The 25619-nt window shown below is 41.4% G+C and overlaps 1 protein-coding gene across 2 annotated transcripts in view; it reads right to left on the bottom strand.

Annotated features, from left to right (window-relative positions):
* PRKDC (protein kinase, DNA-activated, catalytic subunit) overlaps positions 1–25619 on the bottom strand; it is a 94706-nt gene that overhangs the window by 22390 nt on the left and 46697 nt on the right. For both annotated transcript variants that reach the window (XM_075416189.1, XM_075416190.1), the window contains exons 49-68: positions 25307–25450; positions 21627–21778; positions 20873–21004; positions 20323–20434; positions 17986–18110; positions 17743–17892; positions 17153–17326; positions 16160–16258; positions 15330–15540; positions 14573–14762; positions 14006–14221; positions 12619–12731; positions 9285–9416; positions 7910–8089; positions 4363–4571; positions 3706–3844; positions 2929–3117; positions 2174–2398; positions 1433–1541; positions 615–726 (exon numbers count right to left, since the gene is read on the bottom strand). In XM_075416189.1, the coding sequence (XP_075272304.1) occupies positions 615–726; positions 1433–1541; positions 2174–2398; positions 2929–3117; positions 3706–3844; positions 4363–4571; positions 7910–8089; positions 9285–9416; positions 12619–12731; positions 14006–14221; positions 14573–14762; positions 15330–15540; positions 16160–16258; positions 17153–17326; positions 17743–17892; positions 17986–18110; positions 20323–20434; positions 20873–21004; positions 21627–21778; positions 25307–25450 (3113 nt within the window). The remainder of the gene's footprint in view (positions 1–614; positions 727–1432; positions 1542–2173; positions 2399–2928; positions 3118–3705; positions 3845–4362; positions 4572–7909; positions 8090–9284; positions 9417–12618; positions 12732–14005; positions 14222–14572; positions 14763–15329; positions 15541–16159; positions 16259–17152; positions 17327–17742; positions 17893–17985; positions 18111–20322; positions 20435–20872; positions 21005–21626; positions 21779–25306; positions 25451–25619) is intronic.

Here is a 25619-nt window from a genome sequence, read left to right as displayed (position 1 = left end):
AAACTTTCAAATTCAAAAAAGCATTCCAGTTTCTTTGGAACTAATCCAAAGCAGCCTCCAGAGGGCCTTTGTTCTTTCTAGCAACAGTTGCACAGCAGAAGTCTCCAATTACAGCACTGGTCATTAACTTTCCTATAAACACGTGAAGCACTGATAGTGACAGGGCTGGGCTTCTTCTGTACACTCCCTAATTTTGGAACTGTCTACAAAGTAGGTAAATATTTTTATTCATAATGGACTGGCCTTTAGGGTGCTGTTTCACTGAGCTAAATGCAGCTGATACACTCAACTACAAGTACATGTGTTTATAGGGCTGCTGAAGTGAGCTAGCTTGTACAGTGTATGTAGTCACTGATGCAAGAAAATGCCAAACTAACAGCTATATTTCCCTATCAGAATACAGTTTATTCCCAGTCCACTTCTCAACCTCCTTTTGCTTGTCACCACAAGTTAGTCACACAAAAAACAGTTATACTGATAAAGCCATCACAACAGTTAGAAGTCATACATTGGATCAACAACTTCCCCCATATGAAAACAAGCAGCACTAGAAAAAGCACCTCAGAATTCAACAGGCAGACAGAACTAAAGCTAATCCAAGAATGTAACTGTACCGATTTGTAATGATATCATCCCAGATGTTCATAGGATCCATTTTAGCATCTGGATATCTGCTTGTCCAAATTCTGAGAAGTCTCTTAAGGGAAGTCTGTGAAGCTAAGTTACCTAGAAATGAAATAAGAATACCTTTAATGCATCTAAATCCAAACAGCATGAAGAACGCCTAAACCAAACACAGTCTAACATTCCAATCACAGAACTGCAACAAAACAACCCACTTGCATTTCTGGGCTTGCATTAAATACACTACTTGGTGATCATACTGCTTTTGTTTATGGTTGAAGCACAGAAGATTCAGTAAGGATACTAGTGTCATCTGTCACCGCGAATCACCATTGGGTAGGTATCTTTCCATACAGGAATCCACTGGAATATAGTGGAACCGTTAACTAAATTTAATATATAATTCAGTTTACGCACATAAATTTGTATTTCACGTCTGCCTTGGTAGCTATAAATTATATACCACATACATCTTTTATCTCTACTAACCACTATTTGCTACCAAAAGTGACCCAAACAAACACCTTAGTTTAAAACTATAGCTACACTTTTAAAAGAGATACTTAACTCTTACCACAATAGCTAGGCTAACGAAACTTTGCAGTACAACACAGAATTATCTTCAAGCCTATCCTACACAACTGCAACAGTTCTCACTGTCAAGACAACAGTAAGCAGTAATTCGAGACCTATGCTACTTCAAACAGGAGTTTAGACCTCTAACTGTGGTCACAGAAATTCAAAGTTCAGGCAACTAGGATTATTTAACAAAACACAAGGAAAATCACTTAAGAAAAAAAATCTTTACTTCTCTTGGTCGTAAAATTGATGAAATCCTGTATTTCTGTCAAAGCTTGTACAGACTGCAGTTTGGTCATTCGACTCTGATATAACAAAGTATCTATACTGGAATAGCTCTGCAAAGAAAGGGAGAGAATGGAAGATTTCACATACAGAATTTATAAAATGGTTCTATTCAGTGCTCTAACAAACTATTTATGTGATGTTGCTATATATTACGCTCTACTACCCTACCTTTTATGCGTAGTTTAATAACCTGTAATGTAAAAGCAGCTCTGCTCTGGACAAGTATAGAGGCATTTTCTAGCTGCAATTCCTATTCTAGGTTTTAGGACAGTCCTACAGTCTAATCAAAACTTGGTAACGGATGGAACTTGTAACCTCTCAATGTAATACCCTCTTTTCAAGTTTGTTCTAGGGACAGGAGGCTTCTGAAAAAAATGAATGAAATAAAATGCTATTAATCTTTGCAAACAATTACTCTGAAAAATTTCTAATAGATGACCTCAGCAAAATAAAACAAAGTAAAATGGGAGGATGCACCCTGCTGGCTGGCCAAACTCCCATCATTGCAAGCAGTGAATTGAAAGGAAGTTTTATCATATGATTGGAAAGCACCTAGAAGTCATTGTATTTGGGCCAGTGTTTCCCTCGAGAGTATAATCTAACAGCAGTAACAGCATCAACAGTTTCATTGTTCCATGAGTCCATACAGAAAAATCCTGTCAGAGATAGCAGAGATTGTTACCTGCATGAAGATCTGCATGCCATTGCTAATGTAATATTTGGCTCTGTCAAAATCATCTTGCAGAATGTAAAGGAGACTAAGCTCTTGGCTGTAATGCATTTCTATAACGGCTTTCTTCTGTTCTGTCTTCATTGCTTCATCAATAAAAGTTAGCAAAGTCTGGTCATTTTCCCCCCCGAGCAGTAACTTCAGCTTACTGCGTATTATATAGGGCAGATATGTCTCCTATAAGGTGAAAACACAGTCTTTATTTCTAGGAATGAAATATTAGATGATCAATTTTTTGTTATCAGTGGCAGATCAAATAGATATAAAAATATTTTGAATGGTTTTCTTAAATGTTTTCCCTTTAGACAAGTTCCAATTTGCTAACAAATCACAGCAGTCTTTTCCGATAGGCTTAAGACATTGTTAGCAAATTCCACCAGTTTCAAAACCAGTAGTTTGGTAACTCAAAACATGTAATAAATAAAAGTGATAAAAGAAACAAAAACACTGCAAGAAGATAACAAAGAAGATAAAGCTGATGCTGTATCATCAGCCATAGACTCAAGGTAAAAATTAAACATCCTAAAAACAGCAGAAGTAATTGCTTCAATTACTTTATATATCAGACTCTCTGTTCATTTTCATGATAAAAGTAACCCTAATAATACAGTACATTTTCTATTCCATTTCCACCCACAATCACGCTACTGCAAGACATCCTTCCAGTGATAAAACCAGTGCAGAATCAATGATTGATTTCTAAAAACCTGAAAAAATGGATCATTCCATGTTTTGCTTAGGTCTGGAGGTTTTCCACTATCAATATTAATTGTAGCACAATACTCCAGTGACTTCCACTCTGTGAGGTGGTCATAGCATTCCAGAGATGCAAGTTCCCAGAAGTCCTTCTCGGCTTCTGTTGGCTCCCCATCTTGCCAGTCTTCTTTAGAGAGTGCCTAGGGAATGAATTTGAGGGGGAAGAAGGTTCTCAGCTGGAATCTGGCACTAGTTTCAATTCTAAGTCACGAGGAAATTAAGAATAATTCATTGTCTCATAAAAATATCTATCTATTTACCAGAAGGTGACAGCAGGATTAAACGCAGAAAAATCAGGCTTCTCAGTATTTATATACAAATTAATTTCAGATAGCCATCTTCAGTAAACCTGCATTTTTAAGCAGCTCAGACTTTAAAAGAAGGTTTAAGAGATCCTTCTTCATTTTTACCCACTACAGTTCAAATTTTCTTTGCCATGAACACATGCAGTTTGCTCTCGGAGTACTAGTGAGCCCATGGTGTTTTTCACTTGTCTGCCTAGGTGGTTGCATATGTGAAGCTTTGTAGCAAACCATAAAAACTGTCACACTTACCGCTCTGCTATGATTGCTCATTTGTTTCCATGTCTTTACAGACTGAACCATCAATCAAACAACACACAAGGACATTTTACACAATATGCTGTTTCTCAAAATGTTTAACACTTGGCTTATTAGTTTTAAGCCAGGAGAGATTTATGAAACAAAAAAATCTTCTTGTTATTTTACCTCATCATAATATTTAGCTGCTTCAGCATAATCACTCCTTGCTTCTGCCAACAATGCTTTCTGTGTAATTTCCTTAGTCCCAATCTTACCACTGAAAATGCCACGAAGGACATCATAATCCCCAAGAGATCGGTAGAGCCTAGAAAAATTGAAAAAGGAAATGTTTAAATTAGTCAAACAGAGATAAGTGATTTTAAAAAATAATAATTCAATAATAAGCAGTAATAGTACTGGCTTGTAATAGCAGAAAATTTAGCAGGCATGGTGGTGTTGGGTTGACAGCTGGACTTGATGATCTTAGAGGTCTTTTCCAACCTTAAGGATTCTATGAAAATATAAATGTATGATCTTATATAAGAAACACCAAATTTTTTTTTAACTAGACAGACTTCATCTTGTAGGGTAATAACTGAACCGTGGAAACTCCTACAGTTGAAAACCTACGAACAAGGTGTTTTTCAGCCGTCTGATAGCACCATCAGGGTGCACAGCTGTTAAGCTTAACTGCTCTAACTGAAACATAGTAATTAACTGACAAGAAATTAAAAGCACATCTAAATCACGGAAAGACTAAAAAACAAATCCCACAAGCCATAAAGGCAGAGTTCTTCCCAAGGCAAACCTAAAGGGAGTAAATTGTCTCAAACAAGAATTTACTTAGCAAGTTCAATCCATCTGATCACATCTGGGGGAAGCTCTGTCTGCCCACGCATCCGCTTGGATGGGGGCTCCTCTGCAGGGGACAGAGCCATCAGGGCGTGCTCCAGAAGAAGGATGCCCACTGGCTGCTGCAAACTTGCAAGGCAGCTCGTGCTCACATTAGCTGAATCCAGTTCTAGTAGCTCTCTGTGCTGGTAACTCATTTCCTGTAAAATAAAACAAAACAAGTGTTTACTTGGTCTAAAACTATACTGATAGTCACCTTTGACAGATCACCTATCTGGTATCCCTTTTCTTACAGTGCAAGCTTAGGAAACAAGCCGTTAAATCTCCAGAAGTCCTCAGCTCTGGGAAAGCTGGAATCTTTTCACTCTGTGCTGTTGCCCTTTGGACAGAGAACAGTAGGGAATAATCCCTCTGCTTCGTCTGTCTCCAGGGCACAGAACAACTCTCCCAACAGAAACACAGGGGAAGTGTGGGAGAGGTAGATGGACACATCCACAACTTCAGTTTTCCCTTTGGTTTGTTGGCAGCGTGGTGCCCGCTACGTAACAGCTGCGCTTCACTTAACCTACCGAGCAGCGCACTCCTGCCGTAAGCCAAAGGCACAATTAACCACGATGCCTTCTCCGAGCTGGAGGCTTTCTATCCACACGCTTAACCCGGTTTTAGCGTACCACAGCTTCCCGTTAGACTCATTTGGTACTGTACTCGTCTAGCCCTGCCCACTTTAAAGACACGACAATATTTCTAGTAGATCTTTATCTTATTTAGCATAAGTCCAACTACAGAATAACGTCTTTTTCAGGGATAAACATTCTTGTTTACCTGAAGGTTTTTTTAAAATACTTCAATCATTATCCCCAAAACAGGTAAATATATTGAGAAAGTAGCAGACAAGTTTATTAAAGCCAGGGTGGTTTTTTCACTTAAGAACCTAATGGAAAGTTGAAATAATATCTTAACCAAACAGGAAAAAAAATCTACAGCATAGAATAGTGGTAATATAACTTTCATTACAAGAAACAGCATCGAGTTTTAGGACAAAAAATAACATTTGATTCTTGCAACACAGCATGTTCAAGAATAAGAAGCATAAAAGAAAAAAAGGTGTACTATTTGGAAAATGAACAGGAGACTGTGAGAACAATCAAGCTTCACTTCTTTGATCAAAGGCAACCACCACAAAAACTGCAGAACAGGCATCTGGCATAAGCAAACTCATTACACAATTTGTGTAGTTGAGACTCTCACACCAACAAATTTGTACTCAATAAAAAAGGGAAAAAGAACCACTTCTTGTAGCTTCCTGAGTTACAGACCAGGTGGATTCCAATGAGGGGTTAGCATACGCTGCACCTGCTCCTCAGGCAATTTCAACTAGCAGTTTCCATCAAAGTTGCACATGTGCCCCAGACACTCTTATGTACGGGCACATATTCCTTGACTGTCAACTTTTAGGCATTATGTCAGGGATGCAGTGCCAACTGCATAATCTAAAAAGTTACAAATAGCTGTGCTAAGGTAAGACCAAAAGCCCCTTCTCAGGGATGCCTCGGAAACAGTGTAAGAACTGTGCAAATGTAACAGTACATCCAGAGAATTAATACTTTCCCAAACTCACAATTTACAGATATTGTCTCACATCAAAGAAGGTATCTTTCCATTTAGTGCATTTTGGTGACTATTTGACCACTTCTCTTCTGAAAGCAGGGCGAATGTTCCTTCCTCTGTATGCAACGTGTTCTGTCTTTACTTGCATCGCATGTTCAAAGATTAGGATGAATGGCATCCAAGCTGGCCTGACAGCTGAAATATTTAAAAGGCAATTATATGTTCTTCAGAGGCCAGGTATCTCTATGGAGTCTATGTAAACCTTTGTCATGGAGTTAACTCCTTTCTTAATGTTTCAGCTGGCTTTCAATCTGTCCTGAAAGCCAATTCCAGAGCCTCAGAGTCAATTTTAAGATTATACCTGCAGATGAAAACAGCTCTTTCTATTAGCAAGTTACTCTCCTGATGGGACTTGAACATGTAGAAAACTAAGAAGTCAAACAACCAGAAGGAAACGGCAGTGCAGCAGGAAGCCTTTCTGAAACAAGCCAGTATTACACTGTTGGTATACAGGCAACAGAAGCTGTATCTCCAAATGGCCAAGACATTAGGACAGCCTTTGGGAGCCCAATGACAGTCTTGGCACTGTGTGCTCCCACTCTGCCATCAGTCTCTCCTGATCAATATGAACTCTGTTCCCTGTTGGGGAAAAGACTTCCTCTCACTGTTATGCAGGATGCTCAAATACACAGGCTGAGGCTTGCGTTCGTGCTGCTGTTCTTTTGTTATTGAATGGGGATGAGATACTCTTATCATTCTTACAAAGTCTGTATTTTTGACTAATTTTAACTTAACCTATTTTCTGAGTATTCATTTTACATCTATTCAGAAACAGAGTAGCCTAAAACAACAGTGTTATTAATAGGGTCTAACAGACAGCATAATTCAACACAAATATAATATCAAGACAGAGAACCAACAAATGCAGTGTCAAGAGGGAATATAAACAGATAGCTATTGTGAGATGCTGGCTCGAAAAATACCAAGACAGCGCAGAAAAATTCCCATAGCGTTTGACCTTCTACGCAGCTGCACAGAAAAAAAGTAAACAAGAAATTACATTTTTTCAGATGTGTAAATACGAGTACTAAGAAGCAAAGTTTGTCACTGTTTAAAAATCAGTCCAAACTAGACATTTCTCCTGTATTAGGAATGACATCTACTGTCACAGAGCATTTAAATTTCTGTGACAGAAAGAATAAACCATTACCTGCCACTCAAAAAAAGATTACTCTGAGAGCTACAAATCAGACACAACATTGAGATCAACACAGCTGACAAGAAACATTAAATACAGTGACAATGAGTATGTAACAGGTGCTTGGACAAGTTTTTTTTATCTCCCTGAAAACCAGGGTAAAAGATGAAGTTCTCAACCTGTTCCAGGTCAGTATATTCTCACAGTAGCAAGGGTTGTGTTCCCTTTCCAGTGAAACAGCAGTGGTGCACGCACTCATTCTTCAGTGGAACAGAGTCCTTCCCTCATTACTGAAAGTCCCCAGACAACTACTTCAGGGGACTAATTTGAAAAAATAAACAAGATCTGCTAACAGCAAAGTCTGACAGCTACTGATATCCTCAAGACATCAAAGTATTCCTCAGTGAGCACTTCCCAGAAACAGGAAGATAAGCACACGACACCCATGTAACCCTTTCAATTGTTGTGGCTTTCATTTACAATCAACTCTCTTCTTGTTATTGACTCTACACATGATAAACTGTGGAAACCTTGAAAAATCAGTTCAGAGGCATGAATTACCTTGTTCACCTTAATAAGAGTCACTTGAAACATCCATTTAGTTAACAATTCTCTTTCCATCTCTGTCTAAATTTCAGCAACAGTATTTAACCTTCACTACCACTGGGTTTATCACACATTCAGACAAAGACATTGTATTCAGTTACTTTCATGCCATACAGCAGGATTTACCTGGACACACGCAATGAATGGCGGGAAGTAAGACAGGCTCATACTCAGGAAATTATTGAAGTCATTAAGCAGCTTCTGGATGATGGCTTTTTTCTCAGAAGGAGTTTTAGTTTTTTCTACCTCATGAAAAATTCCACCAAACAAACTGCTGAAAAGCTGCTTGGCAAATGTTGGATCTTTCTGTAAATTACAACAAAAGCAGTAAGGCCACTGAATTTTGCTGTGATAAAATAAACTAATAAAGCTAAATTAAGATATATGACTCACCCTGTACCTAATCCCTATGTGGACACTTCAGGAGTGTGATATTTAGTCTGGCACACGTTACACCTATGCTGGGCATTACTGTACTATCCATTCAAATCCCATCTTAATTCTTCTACATAAAGAAACTCTAAGACAATGTAGGTTTCAGGCCAAAGTGTTGGTGGAGAGAAAGGAATTTACAATTTTTACATATTTACAATTCCCACTACAGGAACCAGACACCCAGTACCATCTTACAGACAGACACCACTGCTAGTGAAGAGGGTTTCAGGAAAAAACCAGAAGACATCAATGTGTGAGGAGACCCGGACCTAACATTGAGGGAGCCAACACAGAGAGACAGAGTGTCCGTACAGACAGACAGTTCCATCTGAGATTTAAAGACATTTTTTCAACCCAGACACACTTTTGTATGTGTAACATAATCCTGTGTATCCTAGTCTACCATGGGACTGGATTTTGGTCTAACTCTTGATCTAATGCTCTGCACATAACTCATGATTGCGCTACTTCCTCCTTTTACACAGAGATAAGGGACCATCAACATGAATTAAATACAAAGGTTATCAGAAACACTGTGACTTCCCAAACATTGTAAAGTGGGATAAGTTCAGTCTCCAGTTTCTACCGCTCTCAGGTGTGAAAAGGAATACCGGATCAGCTTTACCAAGTAGTCTAAGTCCAGTCTTAGACACAGTAACTTCATTCATATTTTTCCCACTCCACTATAGCCATATAAAAGAATAAAAATGGCTGTTTTGTTACTGTACAGCAAGATGTCCTTTGCACACATCCTTGGTTTCCTAAAGACCGCTACCATCTGTTTCTCAAGCAGAGGAACCCAGAGGCAATGGACAGCAGGCGATGTCTCAGGTCCTCAGTGTTCAACTTGGCTGCTCAGGTGAGGCAAGCCACCAGGCATCTTCTCCTATCACTGCACTGGCCCGGAGGTAGGAGAAACACTTCCTCAAAACAGATTTATTAAATGCGTGTCACAGTGGTTGACTACAAAACAACAAATCAATTCTGAAAGCAGTTGCCCAACCATACATCATTTTCCCTACAAGAACAGAAAACTCCACAAATGACCTTTGAAAAGCAAACAGACCTGGGCAAGGCCCTGCAGAGGGGCAATGAGACTGCAGTATTCAATCTGGATGTCAGGAAGGTCTCCTACTCGGTAACTTCTGTACAAAGTAACCTGGGCATCATACTTCAACTTCAGCTCAGATTTCATCTCCTGAAATGCATTGCTCATGTTAGAAAAATAATGATCATATTACTTAGAAAGAGCTGTATCTAGGTAAGACAAAATAAGGAAGAGCATTTCTGAAGCATTTTATAAAGTTTTGCCATGCATATTAAACAAATACATTTTCTATAAAGCTGCAATATTGTTAAACCCAAAATTATCTTACTCATTTAAAAACTCCAAAGTCTCGTTCATAGACTTTCTTCAGTGTCCTGGGTTTGGCCAGGACAGGGTTAATTTTCACCGGACTCCAGGAGGGGGCACAGCCGGGGGGGTGGGGGCTGACCCCACCTGGCCAAACAGAGCCCGGTATTCCATACCATGTGCCGTCAGGCTGGGTCCCGGTGGGGGGGGCGGCGGCGCCAGCGGGAACTCGCTCGCGGCTCGGGAGCGTGCAGCCGGTGCAGTCCGAGAGAGCGGGTCTGTTTTTGTCGTGTTTTCTCCTTATCTGTATCGTTGTTGTTCCTGTTTCCCTCTGTTTGCTGTTCTGTTAAACTGCCCTTATCCCGACCCACCAGTTTCTGCCTCTTTCTTTCCATTCTCCTCCGCACGCCGGCGGGGGGAGGGGCGGCCGCGTGGCGCTTTTGTTGCCGGCGGCAGCCGAAACCAAAACATTCAGTCATTAGCTTTTAATATTGTAGTTCCTGCTTCCATACAAGTAGTATTTAAGTCACTTCAAGAGAATTATTGTCACTGACAGCTAGTGAGCTGCTATGGTTTAGTAAGCTACTGCCTAGCAGCTGAGCCACAGTAGTCCATTATGTGATGGTTTTAGCCTGGACCAGGTGCAAAGTAAAATGAGGTTGCTAAAGCTAGTGTGTTTTATTTCACACAGCGGGATGGGGAGAGGAAGGAAGAAGGATCATAGAATCATAGAATAGTATCGGTTGGAAGGGACCTTTAAAGGTCATCTAGTCCAACCCCCCTGCAGCAAGCAGGGACATTTTTAACTAGATCATGTTGCTCAGAGCACTGTCCAACCTGGCCTTGAATGTTTCCATTACCCCCTGTCTTATCGCAACAGGCCCTGCTAAAAAGTTTGTCCCCATTTCTTGTAAGGCCCCTTTAAGTACTACAAGGCTGCAGTATGGTCTCCCCTCAGCCTTCTCCTCTCCAGGCTGAACAGACCCAACTCTCTCAGCCTGTCCTCACAGAAGAGGTGCTCTAGCCCTCCACTCAATTTTGTGGCCCGCCTTTGGACCTGCTCCAACACATCCATGTCCTTCTTGTGCTGGGGGCTCCAGAGCTGGAAGCAGGATTCCAGGTGGGGTCTCACCAGAGCAGAGCAGAGGGGCAGAATCACCTCCCTCAACCTGCTGGCCACGCTGCTTTTGATGCGGCCCAGGACATAGTTGGCCTTCTGGGCTATGAGTGCACAGTGTCAGCTCACGTCAAGCTTTTCATCCACCAGTACCCCCAAGTCTTTCTCAGCAGGGCTGCTCTCAATCCCTTCATCCCCCCGCCTGTACCCAGGTGCAGGACCTTGCACTTGGCCTTGTTGAACCTCATGAGGTTCACAGGGGCCCACTTCTCCAGCTTGTCCAGCTCCCTCTGGATGGCTTCCTGTCCTTCAGGTGTGTCAACCACATCACTCAGCTTGTTGTCAGCTGCAAACTCGATCACACCGTGTATGTTATTAATGCAGATATTAAACAGTACCAGTCCCAATACGGACCCCTGAGGCTCATCAACCTGGTAGAACTGATTCCTAGTAAAACTTAAAGCAAGCCGTAACAAAACTGTTGTAAACTGCAGTTGTTAAGTAGCTGCCCTGTCTTTTGCTGAGGCTTAAAGGAATACATTTAAATTGAACAAGAGCTACTATCAGATATAGAAAAAAACCTATCTCTTCCTCTGCCTTTCTTCCTTTTCATAGCACTGGTACGCTATAAGGAAATCGGCAGTAAGTTTAAAGGCTGGAATTTTATTTTTAAATACTGCCACTACCAGTTAAACCAGTAGACATTGTGTGGATATATACATTGGTAGAACGGAAGAAGGAAACAGAAGAAAGCTTGAAGATTTTCTTCTCTTCCGTAAACCCTTCCTAATTTTGCTGTTTGATCCCATTTTTCTTCTACACAATTTCAAAGGGATGGTTTTAAAAAACTTTTAAGAGAAATATGCTGGGAGAAATTCGGACTTTGCTAAAGCTATGCCCAAATACTTTCTTGCTCAGGATCTACTTTTTCCTGTTTTGCCCCATCAGGTATGGTATTAATGCAAGCCACCAAGTTCTATGTGTGTTTATGTACAACAAATATCTTGAAAAGTTAAGAGATCCTGTCAGCATTCATAGTCTCCTCTGGTCTTTTATTGCGGAGTATCACAGGGTATTTTGTTGGTTGCATTTTGGACTGTCATACAGAATGCATTTACAGGTTCTCTCTTGCATGGTGGGAAGGAATGGTAGCTTTAGACTGCAGGTAAATAGAAATTGGCTAAAATAGGTGTTTGTGTGGTTCTTCCAGACATAAATTCTGTTTACATAGTTGTCTGCAGCTGCAAAGGATTATAACAGTGTCACAAGCTGGTAGCTCTCAATCCCAAGTTCCTTTTCTCTTGATCTAACTGCTATCATTTTTGGACGATAACATACATTATTTTCAGTAACATAAATATCTGAAAAACTGTTACGGAGCTTAAAAGTACTAAAACTTATTGTAAGCACATAACACAACCACAAAACCCACATAGTACCATGTTTCCAGCCTTGATAAACACTCAGCATATTATTATTACTGTCATTCCTTCAGGTTAAAAGTACACAACAGTTCTGGTTAGTCCATCAGCTGTATCACAGTTTTGAGTTCACCTTCAGACACTGGATAATGTACCCCAACTATTTCTGCAGACTACTGCAGCTTCAAGGCTCCTAGTTTCCAGGGTGACAATTGTAAAGAGCTTCCCATAGCTGTTAGGGACTCCATCACATAAAATCACTTCATATATACTACGTGGTAGACTGGAAGTGTTAGCATGAGTGAGAAAAGAGCTGGATGATAAGTAACACCATTTAACTTTAAGCATATAAATAGCATGATTTCCAAACAAAACCTTCTTAAGCTCTTAAAGTAGCAAGCAGCATCTCACGCCTACCCTTTCTTCACAAAGTTGCTTCTAGAGATGAAGTACAAGACTGCAAATGGCATTGGGACTTCAGGTTTTAAACTTATTTGGGTTGACCAACCTTTTCTCTTTTCTGTTCAGCCACACTTTTTCTAGCATAAATCAGACTGAGTTTCTCTTGATCTTTCAAGAAACGTCTCCGCAGCCTTAGAATTTCTGCTCGTTCTTCTATACCTAGGGAATATACAATCATGTCCACAGCTTTTCCCTCCTCAAGCAAATTTCAAATTCAAGGCAATAGCATCATTAATAACAATCATCATCTACATATTTACTAGCTTACCAGCTAGTCTCCTAGCTTTCATATCCAACAACTCAGTGCAAGGCCTTTCAACAAGAAAGCAAATGGAAATAAGTGAAGTTGCTCTTAGGAAAAGAGGTAATAAGCATTTAGATAAAAATTTTAAGCACAAGGATGAGGTATAAGAGGTAAACTATTGTACTGGGAAAGGCATTAAAACTCATGAACAAATTTGCCCTATGGGATGGATTTACTTTAAGCTCTCAAAGGAAAATATGGCATTTGCACTGTATTCAATAAAGTATATAGCTCCCTACACAGAAGAGGTGCTAAATATATTCAAAGACTGGATAATAATAAGTTACTATTACAGAATTGTCACTGGATCAACTCCTGCTCAGGAGAGAAAATGTCATGGAGAAAGGCCACTTTATGGACTGTTCACTTCAGTCCATTTCCTAGGAAAGAAGAGTGAGCAGACAAAAACATACCACTATAACTGGTATTCTCTTGGCAGAAGAACAGGGACTGACGGGAAGGCAGAGTGAACTCTCTCTTTCTAGTTCAGCACGATCTGTGCAAAACTGCCCTGAAATAACCTCTCAGGTATCGAAAAGGTCAATCTTTACTGCCTGAATATCTATTCTCATCTTTCCAGTCAAAATTTTAATGACAAGGTAGACATGGGTGAAATGGGGAGTAAATGGGGAGAAGGAGCCTAAGCCACTCCAGAGCAGTACTGATATTTTTCAGATATCGGCTGGGTGGATGAAGGAGCATTCTCAGAAAACAGCAGATAGCTCTAATGCCAGATTGCAATCTGTTACAGATCATGTCAGCACAGCTGAAATGGACTGGAAAAAATACATTTAAAGAGATAAGCAGTTAAATTTAAAACAGAAGGGACTGAGTTGTCCGACATTCATGCTACGATCATCTTAGGGAGAGGTAGGAATGCAAAGATCACACTGGCTGGTTTCTTATCCAGTCAGTTCTTCTGTCTAGCAACATACAGTTTTGCAATTACTAGCACAATTCTAGCTTTTTGCCACATGTTATGTATCAACGCACATTCCTGGAAACAAAATCTCAAGTTAAACCTCAGTCAGATGCCTCAAAGATAATGGACTGCCAGCCACATAACTGACAAAGATGGTGTACAAAAATGTAATACTTTTATAGAAATTGCACCATAAGTCTTACAGACCTTTAGTTTTGCTGTCCAGCTCATCTCCAGGCAAACGCAACTTTTTTTTCCCAAAATCCGGCCCCACTGGTTTAAAGGATGTTTGTTTAAATTTTTCACTCCTTTTGTTAACCAACAGCATGGTGGAAGACAAAGATTCAGAGGATGAAGGAACTGCATACTCTGCCAATGTGTCAATGCTGCTTCCAGTTAGCCAATTAAAAGAACTTCTACCACCTGTAAAAAAAAAAAAGTAAAAAAGCTGTAACACATCTGAATGTAAACCAGGTGAAAACATCTATGAAGCAGGTCGTTTTCCTTCCCCCAAAATATAATTCCCAGTGTTTATAGGCATAACAGATTTCAAGCTGCTAGATAAGAAACAAAGCAGAAGATAAGATATATGTGAGACTAATAAATATATGATTGGATGTTTTTTCTCATAATGCAAAAAAAAAGCCCTTGAAAACAAAATATTAAATGCATTTCCACTTTTACACTAGAAATTCATAAGCAACAGGAATGAAGAGAATGAATTCATTCCTACAACTAAGAAGAAAATTTCAGCAGACGCTGGTCTGGACTTACTGACATGCTGTGTAGGTGTAAACTCATATTGCCATTGGGTAGCCCTCACTCGACCACTGACTGACCCAGAAGCAGAAAGGGATCTTTCTTGTGATAAATTCCTGTGGATACTCTGAGAAGCTTGAGTCTCCACAAACATAGGTGTGAGCACAGTACTTCGATAACGCCAGCTGGAATCAATTACAAAGTCCTAGGAACACAAAAAGATTTTAATGAGAACAATAAGAATGAGGACTTTTTCCTTCCTTAAGACAGGATGGCAGAAGTTAAAGTACAGTATTTATAACACCATCTCAGGTACAGAGGCAGCACTGGACTATTAAAAAACCAAATACATAAAAGTTCTCCACAGTCCAGCAAAAAAGCTCACTAATTTGGACTGGTCAGCAGAGGACTGATCTACAGTTCTTGTACTAGTATTCCTATTTCTCCAGTTTTTCTCCACCTTGTGGGTGCTTCTCTCCACTACCCTCTTTTTTAAGTATTTAATTATTCTACACATCAGCTACACTTGGTATATATAATTATTTTAATTAAATCTTACTTTTCTGAAAAGAAAGCAAAATTATCGCCCCCACAGAATCATCAAAATTCTGTTACTGTGCATAAACCGTGACTGTTGCAGCTGTTAACTATGGAGTACAAAACACACTTTAAAAAATCTCCTTCACTATGTCATTCTTGTCCCAAGTGGTAACCACAATACAGAATGAAATTTGACACATGGTTGCACACAGGATAACACATTACAATTCACCTGAAACTTGCACTCAGACAGTGGATGCTCAAATATTTTTCTGGAATAATCCGGGCTCTTGCTAGTCATTTCAAGCAAAAAATTTGTGATTAGACTCAAGTACTGTGTTTCAATCTTGGTGGAATATAAAGAATTTAACAACGTCAGCATGCGATCGAGAATATTTGCAGGTAACCTTGTCTCATCACTCCAAAAATTCCTAACAATTAATCTGCAAAGGCAAGAAATAAAGTTATTCTTGGTTATCTGCAAACAGAAAACACAACACTATCAAAAAAGTCAATTTAAAAAAACACAGTAAGATCGTAACACCTTCAACTAATCCTTTCATGCCATGGATCTGCCACCGAATTATAACAAATTCCTCATTCATCTACCATGTTCTATGCCATTCGACTGACATTAAATGCTTACTCTGAACAAAACATTTTTATTATGTTGTTTTCCTCTTGAAAAGTGCTAGAGGTCGATAAGCACAGAGATCTCCTCTCTTCTGCTTCACCAAAAAATTAAAAAAATCCAGCATCCTCCAACCTGAATCTATTTTTGTGTGTCTGTGTATAGCGAAGGCCGCTTCGTTGTTAAAAACTCCAGAAATGTAACGCAGCATTAGGTCTAACATACTGAAACAACTTCTCCATGGCTCAGAAGTTTGTTCAAAATCTCTGCTTCACTTAAATTTGGTGTAACATTATGGGACACAATTTTGTAAATTAACTTATTGGAAGAAAAGGAAATAATGTTATCTCACTGTTACTCTGATATTAAAACACTTTAAAAATCTCACTCTTCTGCGATCAACAGAGCAATACAGGGATTTGTTTACTCACTGCAGTTCAGCATTCTCATCAATCAGTCCTTGAAGCAGGATTTCTCTTGCCAGTTTGAGTATTTCCTGAGAATCAACATCTGCTTGGCTTTCTGGATCACTGACGTTAGGAGAAAAATGTTTCTTAATGACTTCTCGCAAACAACCCGTAGTAAAATAAGAGGATGAGGATGGTGAGAGAAAAGGAGGAACATGCCCTTCTCACAAAAACCTGAGTTTGGCATGACAACACTGCATTTTTTTTTTTTATAATGTGAGGTCTTCACTGCCAAAAATGTCTTCTCTCTCCACTACTTAGAAAAGTAAAAACCAGAGAGCTAAATAATGCATGTTAGGTATTTATTATAAAGGCCAAACAGAAGTAATTCTGAGTTTGCAAGGTTAAAACTGAGAGAAGGGAAGAGAATTAGCCTTTCCCAAGTGATGCTGGAGTAAAAATTGCTTGTACTTTTTCTTCACAAAAATTACCCATTCAAATAGTTATCTTGGGAAAAAGCATATAATAGAACCCAACTAAGTTTGATGATTCAACAGCAACCCGCTTATCAAACTGAGTACGTGTCTGTTCCCTACTCTAAGGGGTCAAACAAAAAGAACATCTTTATGACGACAGATTGAAGGGATCCAGGTCATGCCAAAGTGCCTTAACACACTTTCTACCTACAAGCAAATTTCTGTAGTGCATAATCCTTACTAGTTACAAATTCCGGCAACAAGAAAAAAACTGTGAGATAGGACCTCTTATGCCATCATGCTGTGGTGATGCAATATCCTAGTTCTGGGCTAAAGTTCAGGTCTGAGTTTTTGTCCCTTAGTGGAAGTGATAAAATTGCCACCAAAGGCCAGAGATACTTCGGCAAACCACAGCCTCGATGCTTCTGAGAGCTGGGAAAATCCTGCACCGAGAGACATGAAGCTGGAAGACAATGTTACAAGCACTTTCACTCTGCCTGTGACAAATCACTGAAGGACAGCATCTGCAGTGAATACACACCTGTAATTATCATAAATCCACATCAGAATATCATACATGCGCTGTCGACATATTACGGAAGGGTGAGAAATGAACCCTGTCACTCCAGGAAGAAGTTCTTTAAGTTCTAGTGGTTTTAGTTTAAACAGCATCTTGTACACTATATCCAAACAAACCCTTTGCCTTTCATCATCCCTAAAAAGAAAGGAGAAAAAGAATAGTTCCATTGCTTTTCCCTCACTGCTACACACAGAATCAGAAGATCAGTTTAGGTTTTAGCAACAATAAATATTTGTTTTTGCTTAAAGGGTTTTACATAAATACTTTTGAGCTCAACCTAAGAGTAAGAATCCAACTAAACTAATACATACTACAGATATTTACATCCCAGTGGTGTTTCACCTTATCACTATTTAGGGTTTTTTCACTGTCAGATAGCCATCTTAACACTTAACTCCCAGACTCCATTAGCTCAAGTTAGGAAAGCAGCAACCAAAAAGTGAACGTGAATTATAAATGCTTCTGAAGGTAAAAATGTTGTGGCCAACACAGAAAATGTTACCAAAAAATTAAGGCTATGCAACCACTTTTCTAATCACATGACCACTCACCTGTGATTCATGATCTGGATAAAGTCTTTACTCTTTAACTGCAAGTGGAGATCAGGTATTTCTTCCGCTCGGCACATTATGATTTCCAAACAGTAGGTTTTCATCACACCATGAAGTTTGTGTATCAAAAAGAATACTGCATTCATAAACCTTAACATAACCAGAAGCCCACAAAGAAAAGCAAGTTATTTTCTAATAATCCTCTAGATCTACAACAAACATTCCACGTAAATCACAACATACCTGTCAGCAAGAGGTGGAAAATTCTTAACAACTTTATTCAAGCATTGAATAAACTTATCCTGTTGGATGTTCTGATGATGTTTTAATTGTCTTATGACACAATCGTAAAGTGGATCTTCACGTACCTGAAAATGAGAAAGACAGTAAGACAAGCATAGCCATGAAATCCATAACCACCTTAATGACACATATGTCTGCTGCTGTACTGTTTTGATTGTAGTGCATTGCACTAGGTGAGATCTACCCATTTCACCTTGACATTTATGGTGCTTCATGGCTGTTGTACAGCTGTGCCTGGCTGAAACACACTTGCCTATTTAAATAACACATTTCTGAGCTTCCTTTGATTGGTTTGGAACCAATGCCTTAATTTTGAAATACAAGTTGCTTAGTATGCTTACACAAATAATACGTAACTTCTCATTTGATATGGCAGATTTCCAACTAACGAACATAAAAAAATAGACATTTTTAGTGAAAAGGTGAAAAATAATCAGCAATCTTCACTTAACGTCAAAGAAATAAGCTTTGCATAGGACAAAATATGTGCACAATCTTTGCTCATTTTTTCAAAATACTGCTTATAATGGAACTTGGAAGACTGTGAAAGAGAAGACTGCAGAAATTCAATTTACAGAATATGCGCTACAAACAGTGAAAAAACAACCAGAATGCAATTAAGTGGGGAAAGAAGTAAGAAAAGTGTGCAGAGAAGTAAGAATAACCTACAAGGTTATTCTAATAACCCGCTTAGGCAATATCTTGGTATTTTTGTCTCCAACAGAAGCTGCAGAATCATATTTAGGGGAAGCACATGAGCCTGGCTGCATTTTGTCCTCTTTTTCTCTTATACAACCCAACATACATCTTCATTAGATTAGGAACCTTAGAGAGTACCTTGTTGCCTACTGTTTTTAGAACCTGTTTAAGGATTTTTTTTCTGCATGAATTCACCTAATTTCTCTTTGAACCTGCTGATGTTACTTACCCCTAGAATCTATCTCGGCAACGAATCCCAGGAGTTCATTAACTGTTATGTAAATAAGTACTTGTAGCATCTGTCTCCAACTGATTTCTGTGATCATCAAGCACTATCCCCTAGTTCTAGTACTGCCGGATTTGGTGAGTAACAGTTTTGCATTCACCTTATCCACTACCTAGAAAATAACTGGATTCTAAATTAAAGACAGTACCTTTACCTTTTACATCAAAACTTACAATTATTAAAATCCCTCAGATACAGAAATTCAAAAGATAGCCTCAAATCTCCTAACTTGCTAATTTTTTTCTTCTTTAAAACAAAACAAACCAAAACTTTAAATGTACCATGCCACTGTTGCTGGCTGCTAAAAGCTGAAGAAAGCCTCAGAAAGAGACCATTCAGTGTCAGCTCCAAAACAGCCAGGCAAAAACTCTGCACTTAGACTGCTCTTTAATTCTTTTCCTTGAGTTAATAGTTTAAACCTTTCACAGAATCACAGAATGGTAGGGGCTGGAAGGGACCTCTGTGGGTCATCTAGTCCAACCCTCCTGCCGAAGCAGGATCACCTACAGCAGGCTGCACAGGACCTTTGTCCAGGCGGGTCTTGAATATCTCCAGAGAAGGAGACTCCACAACCTCCCTGGGCAGCCTGTTCCAGTGCTCCATCACCCTCAGAGGAAAGAAGTTCTTCCTCATGTTCAGACGGAACCTCCTGTGCCTCAGTTTGCGCCCATTGCCCCTTGTCCTGTCACTGGGCACCACTGAAAAGAGCTTGGCCCCATCCTCCTGACACCTACCCTTCAGACAGTTATAAGCATTTATTAGGCCCCCTCGCAGCCTTCTCTTCTTCAGGCTGAACAAGCCCAGCTCCCTCAGCCTCTCCTCGTAGGGGAGATGTTTCAGTCCCTTCACCATCCTTGTAGCCCTCTGCTGGACTCTCTCCAGTAGCTCTTCATCTTTGTTGAGCTGGGGAGCCCAGAACTGGACAGAGTACTCCAGATGAGGCCTCACTAGGGCAGTGTAGAGGGGAAGGAGAACCTCCCTCGACCTCCTGGCTGCACTCTTCCTAATGCACCCCAGGATACCATTGGCCTTCTTGGCAGCCAGGGCACACTGCTGGCTCATGGTTAACCTGTCGTGCACCAGGACACCCAGGTCCCTCTCCACAGAGCTGCTCTCCAGCAGGTCCGCCCCAAGCCTCTACTGATGCATGGGGTTAACTTTAACTTGATCTGTTGGACAAAGAGTGTTGAGTTTTAAATACATCCATTTTTGGAGCTGAATTGAGTAGTCCTATAAAAGATCTAAGTAGAATGAAGTCAGGAATGGTTAAACACAAAGTACAGTTCACTTACATTTTCTCTCTCAGCAATGTATTGAAGAGCAAGTCCCAACACTTCTGCTGCAGCTGCATAAACTTCTTTATACTTTAACAAGCCCATGTTGCTGGTCAAAGCCTGAAAATACCTAACACAAAAGGCAGACCTGTTGTAAGCCACTATTCCAGCATCCAACTTCAAACTGAAGCAAGAAACCCTCACTTGAGCTGCCTAGGGAAACAGTGACTGATTTTAGATGAGTTGAAACATCACAACATGGATTTCCACCTGCAGTGTCTCAAATTCCTGCTTTGGCAATTCCTGACACTTAATTGCCATGAAACTGCTACCCTGGGGCCCACTGTAAAAAAGCTTACATTCTTCTAGATATTTTCCAAAATAAATGTGGCTGCAGTTTTCAGCTAGTAAAGCATTACATCTGACAGACAACAGCAAAGGGATCATGGGACAAACAGTTCCAATAAACAAGCAATCCAGCTCCCATACTTCATGCTGACAAGATAGACGTACTCTCTTTGTCTTAAGCTTTTATCAAAATCATTCTCCAAAAAGCTGCGTTGCTCACCTGACACGATCTATTTCACACTTTGGGTCAAAGGGAGGTAAATTGTTCGCAAGAACAATTCCCAGCAGCTGAATTCCCACCGAGTTGTCTTTTGTATCAGGGTCTCCACTAGAAAACTTTTCAAATATTAAACTGTTGGATAAAGACATAAAAGTAGTGATATACATGAAAAACCCAAAATATACACAGCATAAATCTCTCACTCTCTGTGTATATACAGATACATACACACACACAACCCGAACAAAACCAGCAGAAAATATGTATATATGCATATACCCTCCCACCAAAACCAGCAGAAAGCATATATTCAGAAAGAAGTAAGTATTTAGCTTCAATGAAGAAGTCTTTGCAAAAAAACAATTAAAAAAAAAAAAATCTAAAAAGAGATTCTAAGTCCACACAAATTCTCTGCAACAAGTTCAGGAGCACAGCAGATCGCAAAAGTCCTACTTAGAGTGCACCAATATTCAGTGATAATACCCAAAATTTCAAACAGAACGTCAGGCCTTTGTAAGACTACTCCTGCTTTTGTTGTCGCTGTTGTAATCCTCTACACGTTTTCCGTGTCTCTCTCCTTGTTGCTTTGCAAATTAAGTTACAACCTTTGGAGAAGTAAGTTCTGAAGTTCTACTGACAACTCTAGAGGCAAAAAGTTTACTACTGCAGTTGAATTTACCTTTTCATCCCTTTGATAACGTTCACTTGTATTCTTGAAATATTGATGAAAGAAAGCAATAGTCTAAAAGCTTACCTGTAAGGTATGGAGAGACAGTTCTTCCAACACTCTATAACTGTCTTTATGATTTCCAGATTGTGTTTGAACACAGCTCTTTTTTGGTGAAAGGCATTCTTCATCAAGAATTCAAGCAATCTGTTAGCTAAAATCTCATCCTTAATATTCCCCTACAACGAATAGGAGCAAAAATTAACAATAGCGGCTCCAACACGAAGACATATATTGTTTTATGAAAGCAAGCCAGTAAATAAGCCATTCTGGTCTGATGCAGCCTTCTGATTATTACCCCTCTTGGTAATGCAGGTTGGCGGGGACGAGATCACAGAGAGAAGTCCTAAGGCCATCGAAAGGGACTTCAGGGCACTGGGGCGACTGGTTGAGGGATCAGGGGCGCAGGTGGTGTTTTCCTCCATACCTTCAGTGGCAGGGAAGAGCACTGAAAGGGGCAGGAAAACTCACCTAATTAACAAATGGCTCAGGGACTGGTGCCATTGGTCAAATTTTGGCTTCTTTGATCACGGGGAGGTGTACACTGCACCGGGCCTACTGGCAACAGGTGGAACTCAGCTATCTCAAAGGGGGAAAAGGATTCTTGGCCACGAGCTGGCAGGGCTCTTGAAAGGGCTTTAAACTAGGTTCGAAGGGGGAAGGGGACATTGCCCAGCTCACTAGGGACGAGCCCAGGCTTGGCATGCCAGGGTCAGGGGTGAGATTGACAGCCCAGCTCAAGTGTGCCTACACCAATGCACGTAGCATGGGCAATAAACAGGAAGAGCTGGAAGCCATTATACAGCAGGACGGCTACGACTTGGTCGCCATCACAGAAACGTGGTGGGACAACTCGCATGACTGGCATGCTGTCATGGATGGCTACAGACTCTTTAGGAAAGACAGGCCAACAAGGAGGGGTGGTGGAGTTGTTCTATATGTGAGGGAGCAACTGGAATGCATTGAGCTTGGCCTGGGGGCAAGTGAAGAAGGAGTTGAAAGCTTGTGGGTTAGAATTAAGGGACAGGCTCACACGGGTGACATCACGGTGGGTGTGTACTACAGGCCACCTGACCAGGAGGGGGAAGTTGATGAGGCCTTCTACAGGCAGCTGCAAGCAGCTTCACAGTCACAGGCCCTGGGTCTCATGGGGGACTTCAACCACCCTGACCTCAGCTGGGAACACCACACAGCCAGGCAGGTGCAATCCAGGAGGTTCCTACAGAGCATCGATGATAACTTTCTGATGCAAGTGGTGGAGGAACCAACAAGGAGAGGCGCTCTGCTGGACCTTGTACTAACAAACAAGGAGGGACTGGTGGAGGATGTGAAGGATGGAGGTAGACTCGGCTGCAGCGACCATGAAATGGTCGAGTTCAGGATCCTGCGTGGAGGAAGTAGGGTGATAAGCAGGATCAAAACCTTGGACCTCAGGATGGCTAACTTTGCCCTCTTCAAGGAGCTACTGGGAGGAATCCCGTGGGCCAGGGCTCTCGAAGGCAGGGGGGTCCAAGAGAGCTGGTCGCTGCTTAAACGTCACTTCCTCCATGCTCAGGAGCAGTGCATCCCCCTGAGAAAGAAACGTAGCAAAGGAGGCAGGAGACCTGCATGGTTAAACAAGGAGCTTCTAGCGGAGATCAGGTGGAAGAGAGAATTTCCATAGAATGTGGAAAAAGAGGCAGGCCACTTGGGAAGAGTACAGGAATGTGGTCAGAGCGTGCAGGGATGCGACGAGGAAGGCCAAAGCCCACCTGGAATTGAAGCTGGCAAGGGATGTCAGAAACAACTAGAAGGGCTTCTTCAACTACATCAGCAGCAAAAGGAAGACTAGGGACAATGTGGGGCCGCTGCTGAATGAGGCGGGTGTCCTGGTGACGGAGGACGCAGAGAAGGCAGAGCTACTGAATGCCTTCTTTGCTTCAGTCTTCAGTGCCAAGGCAGGCCCTCAGGAATCCCAGGCCCCAGAGGTAAGAGAAGAAGGCCACAGAGAAGATGTCTTTCCCTTGGTTGAGGAGGACTGTGTGAGGGATCGCTTAAGCGATATAAACGCCCAAAAATCCCTGGGCCCTGATGGAATGCACCCACGAGTGCTGAGGGAGCTGGCGGATGTCATTGCTGAGCCACTCTCCATCATCTTTGAGAGGTCCTGGAGGACAGGAGAGGTGCCCGAGGACTGGAGAAAGGCCATTGTCACTCCAGTCTTCAGAAAGGGCAAGCAGGAGGACCCAGGGAACTACAGGCCAGTCAGCCTCGCCTCCATCCCAGGAAAGGTGATGGAGCAGCTTATCCTGGAGGCCATCATCAAGCAAGTGGAGGAAAAGAAGGTTATCAGGAGTAGTCAGCATGGATTCACCAAGGGGAAATCATGCTTGATCAATCTGATAGCTTTCTACAATGGTGTGACTGGCTGGGTAGATGGAGAGCCATGGATGTTGTCTACCTTGACTTCAGCAAGGCTTTCGACACAGTCTCCCATAACATCCTCCTAGGGAAGCTCAGGAAGTGTGGGCTGGATGAGTGGTCGGTGAAGTGGATTGAGAACTGGCTGAATGGCAGAGCTCAGAGGGTTGTCATCAGCGGCTCTGAGTCTAGTTGGAGGCCTGTAACTAGTGGTGTCCCCCAGGGGTCAGTACTGGGCCCAGTCTTGTTTAACTTCTTCATCAACGACCTGGATGAAGAGTTGGAATGTACCCTCAGCAAGTTTGCTGATGACACCAAACTGGGAGGTGTGGTAGATACACCAGAAGGCTGTGCTGCCATTCAGTGAGACCTGGACAGGCTGGAGAGTTGGGCAGAGAGGAACCTGATGAGGTTCAACAAAGGCAAGTGCAGGGTCCTGCACCTGGGGAGGAACAACCCCATGCATCAGTAGAGGCTTGGGGCGGACCTGCTGGAGAGCAGCTCTGTGGAGAGGGACCTGGGTGTCCTAGTGGATGACAGGTTGACCATGAGCCAGCAGTGTGCCCTGGCTGCCAAGAAGGCCAATGGTATCCTGGGGTGCATTAGGAAGAGTGCGGCCAGGAGGTCGAGGGAGGTTCTCCTTCCCCTCTACACTGCCCTAGTGAGACCTCATCTGGAGTACTCTGTCCAGTTCTGGGCTCCCCAGTTCAACAAAGATGAAGAGCTACTGGAGAGAGTCCAGCGGAGGGCTACAAGGATGGTGAGGGGACTGAAACATCTCCCCTACGAGGACAGGCTGAGGGAGCTGGGCTTGTTCAGCCTGAAGAAGAGAAGGCTGCGAGGGGGCCTAATAAATGCTTATAAATATCTGAAGGGTGGGTGTCAGGAGGATGGGGTCAAGCTCTTTTCAGTGGTGCCCAGTGACAGGACAAGGGGCAATGGGCACAAACTGAAGCACAGGAAGTTCCGTCCGAACATGAGGAAGAACTTCTTCCCTCTGAGGGTGATGGAGCACTGGAACAGGCTGCCCAGGGAGGTTGTGGAGTCTCCTTCTCTGGAGATATTCAAGACCCGCCTGGACAAGGCCCTGTGCTGGTAGGTGACCCTGCTTCAGCAGGAGGGTTGGACTAGATGACCCACAGAGGTCCCTTCCAACCCCTACCATTCTCTGATTCTGTGATTTTTGAAGTTGGTATCTAAAAGAAACAGTGGACTGATGTATAATATAATTTTAAGTGCATAATAACAAACTCATTCCTTACCAAATTCTCACAATAATAATAAAAATTAATTTCACATTTCCTTACTTTGGGAGTGGTTACACTTGTCCAGGAAAGCACAGTAACTACTATTTCCACTACCATGTAATGAATTCCTTCACCTCCATTATTCCCAGAAACAACAAGCTGCAGCAGTGGACCAAGCCACTGCTTTGCATAAGGTCGGAAAACCTATGGAGAACAGGAGAATCAGTGGTCCAGTACAAATTATCCTGCTATTCAATAACCTATTTTTCAATAGTCATTACAGGTAAGACTGCTAAATCAAACTCTTATCACCTTGCTTAACCTCTGAAGCAACAACCACAAGGATTTTGAAATAACTTTAAAATAGAAAGTA

The sequence above is a fragment of the Opisthocomus hoazin genome, chromosome 3 (genome assembly GCF_030867145.1).
Source record: "Opisthocomus hoazin isolate bOpiHoa1 chromosome 3, bOpiHoa1.hap1, whole genome shotgun sequence".
Lineage (NCBI taxonomy): Eukaryota > Metazoa > Chordata > Aves > Opisthocomiformes > Opisthocomidae > Opisthocomus > Opisthocomus hoazin.
The sequence above is the reverse complement of the archived record's forward strand: the minus strand, read 5'-3'. Positions and strand labels throughout refer to the sequence as shown.